Source organism: Dermacentor albipictus, chromosome 8 (assembly GCF_038994185.2).
Source record: "Dermacentor albipictus isolate Rhodes 1998 colony chromosome 8, USDA_Dalb.pri_finalv2, whole genome shotgun sequence".
NCBI classification, from domain to species: Eukaryota; Metazoa; Arthropoda; class Arachnida; order Ixodida; family Ixodidae; genus Dermacentor; species Dermacentor albipictus.
In genome coordinates, this window is record NC_091828.1 from 24107957 (window position 1) to 24115660 (window position 7704).

At 49.8% G+C, this 7704-nt stretch overlaps 1 protein-coding gene across 1 annotated transcript; it reads right to left on the reverse strand.

Moving 5' to 3' along the window:
- Positions 1-365: 365 nt before the first annotated feature.
- On the reverse strand, positions 366-5309 carry LOC139049213 (uncharacterized). The gene is made up of 2 exons (XM_070524579.1): positions 4493-5309; positions 366-490 (listed from the first exon to the last, which is right to left on the reverse strand). Exons 1-2 carry the CDS (start codon positions 5307-5309, stop codon positions 366-368), a joined length of 942 nt encoding a protein of 313 aa, XP_070380680.1.
- Between the last annotated feature and the right edge of the window lie 2395 nt (positions 5310-7704).

The window sequence follows — 7704 nt, forward strand, 5'->3', positions numbered from 1 at the left end:
TGGACTCGACTGCGTTCTGGAGTGCGGTCATCGTGCTTTGAAGCGAGACTAGCATGTCCTTAACCTCTGAGCGCACTTGGCCCGTGGCTCCCTCTTGGAGGGCGCGCTTTTTGGGGGCTGGTGTCAGTGGAGCGTCGTGGCTAGAGGAGTGGGACGCTTCGGCGGGTGGTGTAGGAGCGGGTGTCTTGGATTGTTTAAGATCGCGAACCTCTTGCGAGAGCTTGTGAATTAGGTCGCGCATAATGGCATTTTCTTTTTAGAGGTGAGCTATTTCTGCGTTATCATTGGTGCTCGTGGACTGTGGAGAAGGTGTGTTGCGACCCTCTCGCGAGGCGCCCTTAAGGGCTTCTGCGAAGCTCACCTTGTTAGTAGGAGACTTGGCGGGTGGGACAGAAGTAGATCTGGATCGGGAACGGCGCTGTCTCGAACGTGAAGGGGTCCGGGAATAATGTTGCCTCGAGCGTGATGGAGTCCGGGATCTGGAGCGGGGCTTGGAGTTCAAGGGCGGGAAGTCGCTTTCTTAAAGGGACACTAAAGTGAAAAGTGATTTCTTCTGCATCAGTAAATCACCGTTCTACAACACCAAATACACCACTCTTACAACGATAAGACGTTTGGTAAGCCAGAAAAAGCGCAAGAACGAAATGCGGGTGGTGACGCCTACTTGAGTTCCCGCACCTGGGGGCTGTGACGTCTTGGATTTTGATGGCATCTTCTAGGGCATACTAATTATATATAGCGGTACAGATTGACCACATTGTGTTCTAAAGGAACCAAATATGAAACATGCCAAGTTTCGGGAACCTTCACTCAGCCAACGCGGCCCAAATGCGAAAACAAACTTTGGAATCCCTGACGTCACGCTGACGTACCGGCGCTGGCGTTTAGGCGCGAAATTCAAATACTGATACTTGGACCTTCATTTTATCATCTAATATTCAAACTATTTTCTTGAAATGACTGCCTGCAGGTTTCTCAAACAATGCTTTATTAGTCTAAACTGATTTATGGTTTCCCTTTAGTGTCCCTTTAAAGGGTGGCTTGCATTGCAGCTCGGCGTTCCCCAATGCGCTTGCGAATAACGTATGGTGTCTTGTAGCGAGCCGTACACGATTTGTCCGCTGTAAGATGAGGGCCGCCGCACAGTGAGCATTTGGGGTTACACGTGTGATCGGGAGGTGGGTTGCGGACTCCACAACCTCTGCAGATCTTGTTATTGGGAAAAGGGCAGACATCCATGCGGTGTCCGAGGCGGCCGCATTGGTAGGAAATTTCTATTTGGTTGCGGAATAATGAGCATGGGATTAAGGTAGCTCCGTAACAGACCAGATATGGCACGTCGGGGACACTGAAGACGATAACAACGGTGGTTGTCGTTCCAATGCGTTTTGCGGCTAGTGCGAGGTGGTTGCGAGTATTGATGATATTGGTGTTGACTTGCTGTGGGGTATCGGAGAGGGGGATTCCGCGGATGACTCCCTTCGTGGTGTCTTCGGCGGCCGTCTCATACGCGTTAACATCGTGCGTGACCCCGTTGGCTTGAATTGATTTTATGCATACATACCGGTCGGCGTTCTGCAGACTTGGCATACTGACGACGACTATGTTTTGTTGGGTGTTGGGGCACACGGTGTCTTGCTCAATATCTGCTGGGCTGAGCTGTGCGGCTTGGAGAACGGCTGTAGTCACGGTAGGACTACCAATTTTGGCAATGTTGAGGGCTCCCTTGGGGCGAATGATAATTTTGATTTGGTTGGAAGGTAGCGGAGGCATGCGTCCGGCCTTTAGAACTTGTGCCCTGACTGGTGGCCTGGTCTTGGAACGAGAACGAGTGCTTGAGGTTTGGGTAGAGTCATTTTGGGGTGAAGAGTCGTCCCTCAGCTTCGCCGGTTGGCAAAGGCGAGTTGTTCGCCAGCCCGTCTCGGCGGCCACTTCGAGCTCCATGCTCGTTGCTGGGGCAGAGAAACTTGATCGGCGATACGGAGCTCGCTCGACTGCGCGCCGCGCATCCGGTGCGCCCGGCGTGCACGCGCGGCGGCGGCGTGGGCGATTCACAAAAACGTTCGCAGCTCAGGAAAATGTCCGTAGCACAGGAAAATCGAGTGTCCCACCCGAAAATGAGGCGTCTACGGAGTCCTGGTATCTTCACGGATCGACTGGTGTAAAAATTAGGCCACAATTCGCAAGAAAATGCTGCAAAATCATTTCACGAACACGGAGCCGACGCGAGCACGTCTACACTCCTCGGCGATCGCAGCGCCTCCCTAACAAATTACCAGAATAAAATTTTAATGCAGCATCAAAAGCACGCTCAAACACTTCTTAAAGCAGCTACAGTAAAATTAACCTCTTGTACATTTTCTGCATCGCAATATTTACATCTTCAACTTCTGTTATATGTAGATAACCAAATGTTATCTTGTTCTTTTCAATTTTTGCCTTTCGTTATATTTTTATTTATGTTTTTCTTCATTTTTCATCAATTTATGTATATTTTTTTGCTTTGTCTATCACATTCACTGGCACGGTCCTACAAGCCAACTGAGACTTAGGGCGGCCTGCTTGTTTTGTATATGTTGCGGCAATAAATATTATTATTATTATTATTATTATTATTATTATTATTATTATTATTATTATTATTATTATTATTATTATTATCCCGAAAGGAGTTGCAGAGGAATTTCAATAACTGAACCAAAACTCTTATATCTGCTTTGTGTTCCGTCTTTCTGTAATCCTCTTTTCTGTTTCTCCGCTTTGGCTTCGTGTTCTCTCTTGTGGAATAAGAGACGGAGAACTTTGAACTTATGGAAGAACGACAGACGTCCTTTCGCTTCGAGCGCATCAAGAAGACTGCTTTATTTTTCACTAGAAGGTATGGGAAATGGGAGAGAGTAGTGAGAAGGAGAAAGTCATAATACACCATGCCACAAGCATTCTTGCACCACGCACGCGCCAAAAGCCATCGCCACAGGCCGGGCTGCCAGCGTCATGAGCCTCCGGGACATTAACGTTTGAGTGCAGTGGGGCCGTGCGGGGGCCCAAGGACCTGCGTGTCCGCAACGCCCCTGTGTGCAATAAAGTTATCACCACCACCTCCACACTTGGAAGGCACCACCGCACCGCCGGTTGCTGTTTGTATACATCGCGCCCACCAGTAAGGCACGTAGTCTGAGGGGTATCAAGTGTCCGGCGCCTCTGAGAGGGAGTTCTCCTTGCCACCTCGTCGGTGGCCCGCAGCGCGGGGGTTTATCAAATGTCCGGCGCCGCTGGGGAAGGGGACTTTGGCTCCAGAATGGAGGATATACAACAACCTCCCCCGGATGAGCGAACTATTATTGAGCTCATTGCTACACAATCTCCAAGGGATACAGCAGCTGTATCGGTCGCTTCACCTTAGTTCCCCCACTTAATACTAGTTTGGAGGACCACACCCTGCCATCTCTACCCTTAAATGTTTCGTTAATTCTGGCGGTCTTCCACATGTGGCGTTTCAAGCGGTCTTCCCTCAGGAGCACCAATGCGCCTTTCTTCAGATCACTCGATGTCGTTGGTCGGCACATATGGGCCGATCTGAGCTCCAATAAGTACTCTTTCCGCCACCGTCTCCAGAAACTGTTGGCCATGGCAGTCCGGTACTTCCAGCGTCGTGAGAGATGCATGCCACCGCCAGGAATTTCGTCCGGCAGCAGGTGTGGAGGAAGAGTTGTCAACTTTCTTCCTACAAGGAAGTGAGCCGGTGACAGTGGTTCTGGCTCTTGAGCATCATCATATATGAAAGTCAAAGGGCGTGAGTTGATCACGGCCTCCACCTCATAAAGAACGGTGGTCAGTTCTTCGAAACTCGAGCTGCTCCGACCTAACACCTTTCGCAATGCTACTTTCACAGATCGCACCATCCGCTCCCAGAATCCACCCTACCAAGCTGCCCTTTCAACAATAAACTTCCATCTGATCTGGTTTCCGGCGAAGTATGACGGCAGTTTCTCGACTTGCAACAGCATGAACATTGCCTTTATATCCCTGGCTGCACGCTTGAATGTGAGCGCGTTGTCCGAATATATCACCGTGCAAATTCCACGGCGTGCCACGAAGCGTTTAAAGGCCAAGAGGAAAGCTCTAGCCGACAGGTCCCTGACGAGCTCGAGGTGGACGGCACGTGTCACAGCACAGGTGAAAATAGCGATGTAGCATTTTTTCCTGTCGCGTGACTGCTGACAAATCAAGGGCCCTGCAAAATCGATGCCAACGATGTCGAACGGGTTTCCCTTTGTCACTCTGTCAGCTGGAAGTGGTGCTACTGGTTCCGTAGCATGAGGGCAATTTTGCCTGTGACAGAAGACGCACTGCTTGATAATTTTCTTTACGGCCTGACGTCCTCGGATAATCCAATACGATTCTCGCACCTGTGATAGAGTATCGCATACGCCCGCGTGCAGCATTCTCAAATGTTCCTTCCGTATGAGCAGTGACGTGAGGGGGTGCTTGCCAGGGAGAACGATGGGATGCTTAGTCTCTTCGTTGTTATCACTGAATTGCAAGCGTCCACCAACTCGCATGAGGCCCTCTTTGTCGAAGTACGGGTTGAAAGGCAAAACAGGAAAGCTCTTGTGTAGCGGTCTTTGATTCTTCAGGTTTGAAATGTCGTCGCTGAACGCATCTTGTTGAGCTTTAGCCAACAAGTATCTTTCGGCGCTGATTGCTTCTTCAGCTCGTAATGGGCCGATCGTCCTTTCTTCTTTGTTGTGGCAGTTGTCGACAAAGCGGCGGACCCACGCGGTTACTCTCACGACTCTGCTGAATGAACTATGATTCTCAACATTGAAAATGGCCATGGATGACGATGATACTATGGGCATCACCGTCACCTTTCGCTCTTCCATTTGGCACTCCCCAACCTTCGAGCTCGGCTCACTTATCGTTGGCCGACACGTGCCATCCTCCTGAAGCCAACGGGGTCCTTTCCACCACAGTTCGCTTACCCGCAGGGCCGATGGCAGAATACTGCGGGTGATTAGGTCAGCGGGGTTGTCTGAGCCTGGGCAGTGTCTCCAATCCCTGGGATCTGTCAGCGCCTCCAACTCTGAGACTCGATTTGCCACGAAGGGCTTCCATCTGGCAGCGTTTCCCTTGATCCAGTATATAGCTACTGTAGAGTCAGTCCAGAGGATGGTAGCAACGTTCTTCAGATCCAAGGCCTTGGCAACGTAGTGGCATAGTCGCGCGCCAATAAGGGCTCCCATCAGCTCCAATCGGGGTAGCGAGAGGCGTTTCAAAGGGGCCACTCTTGATTTAGCCATGGCCATGCTGACATTTGTTAGTCCGAACAGAGACTTGGTCACGATATATGCGACAGCACCATAGGCATTCGGGCTAGCGTCACAGAAAACATGCACCACTTTCTCCGCATCATCGTTTCTAAAGTCTGCCGCTATCAGTCTTGGAATAGACACTCCTTCAATGCATGGAAGCTCCCTACACCAGCAGTCCCACTCAGGCTGCAATGTTTCGGGCAAGGGATCGTCCCAACCAATTCCCAACTCCCACAACTTCTGGAACATTACCTTTACGCATAATGTTGTGGGAGCAATAAATCCAAAATGGTCGAAAATTCTTGCCGAGACCTGCAGCACAAATCTCTTGTTGTCGGCTCTTGCGGAGAAGAAGAGGCGTTTGTGTTGTCTTTCTCGCCTCGTCCTTGTTCAAATGTGCGCTGGAACTATGTTTCACAATGCTAATCATAACCAACTAGACCAGCTGTCCATACTTAGCGATATACTTTCTAGTACCGGCGTTTGTGTTGTCTTTCTCGCCTCGTCCTTGTTGAAATGTGCGCTGGAACTATGTTTCACAATGCTAATCATAACCAACTAGCCCAGCTGTCCATACTTTGCGGAGAACAAGTCGATGAGTGAAGTTAGGTTGTATTCAAAGTGGTCAGTATGAGCATTCCAACCTACTCCCAATACCTTTGTAGCTGCAGCATGTCCAGCATCAGCGTTCGTTCTCTCCACATTGTCATTCTCTAAGAAGTTTACGAGATCACGGTCGTTCGACATCCACTTGTGTAGCCGCATCCCTGCTTGAGACAATATATGCTTGGATTCCTGGCAACAGACTTTACCATTGTCAAGGCTTTCAACCCCAGTTACAAGGTCGTTCACGTAAAGATGCTTGCGCAGAATACCTGCAGTTTCAGCATACCGTTCCGGCAGGCCTTCAAGATGATGTTGCAACGTTGCAGCCAAGAGAAATAGGCTCGACGTGACACGGAACGGCACGCAAGTCATGCGAAAGGTCACCACAACTGGAAGCTCTTCCCCTTTCTTTGGCGTCATAGCGTACCAGAGAAACTGCACAGCGTTCCGATCGCCCTCTGATAGCGATATTTGGAGAAAGGCCTTTTCAATATCCGCAACGATGGCAATGTTGTAAGTATGGAAATTGATCAGCAGATCAATGAGCTCTGGGTTTAGGTTTGGGCCACTTTCCAAAACATTGTTCAGTGAGAGGCGATTTCTGGCACTAGATGATGCATCAAATACTACCCTGAGTTTTGTCGTCTGGCTTCCGCGACGAACAACTGCCTGATGTGGCATATAGCACACCGGACCTTCCGACGTGCCGTAATCCTTGCTGGCTGGCTCTGCATAGCTTTTTTCTATGTAGTCTCTTATGCAGGCGTCGTATTCCATAATCAACTAATCTCCTTCCAAGAGGTGCTTTGTCGGTGCTTTAAGACGCCTTGCTGCGCACTCGTAGTTCTCGCCAAGCTCGTAAACCATCGAATTAAAAGGGAACGACACCTTATAGCGGCCATTCTCAAAGTTGACGGTTTCTTTATAGTGCTGAAGGGCTGCGTCCTCGTGACGAACTGGCTCATGTTCCTTGATACCGATGTGCTCGAGCTCCCAGAAAGACTTTAGCTGTGTTGATATTTCCTTGTAAATTTGTTCACTCACTCCTATCCGCATCACGCCAGCAGCCGAGGAGCAGACTCCTGTTAACTTCCTTGTGCCGACCTGGCCCTGGATTGTCCATCCGAATACAGTCTCCACTGCCATCAATTTGGAGCTGAGACGCTTAGTGGATCCCGTGAAAATTTCCCAGTAATGATCAGCGCCTATCAAAAGGTCAATATTTTCACTTTCGCCGAACCTCGAGGCGTCTGCGACTTGGAAGTGAAATCTTGAAAGTTGAAGTAGGACAGAATTTGATGGAGTAGCCATGATATTTGCACAGATGCAAGGAACTTCCAGCGCTTCCACTCGCACCCCTTTTCCGTCCTACTGGCTTCTGAGCCACAGCTCCACTCGACGCGTTTTTGTGCGTGTTATGGCTGATTTCTCCCCGAAGGCAAATATTTTAAGTTCGTCTTTTCCCAGCACTTTTAACTGCAGCTTTTCGGATAGGTTGCGATGGATGAAGGTTCGCTGACTGCCACCGTCCAGGAGAAGCCTGACAAGTGTACGTTCATGTGGACCCTCTGTCCAAGCTCGCGCTGTCTGCAGGAGAAACTGCTGCTCTCCAGTGCACATCAAGTCATCTCCCGTGCCAAATGAGGACTTCAACACCGTGGCTTGCTCAATCACTGGTGACGAAGATGCATCCCTTTCATCAGTGTTGCGGCGTCTCTTAAAGTCAGGGTCGCACATTGTCGTTAAATGTCTGCCCTTGCAATGCACACACCTGAGCCGCTTA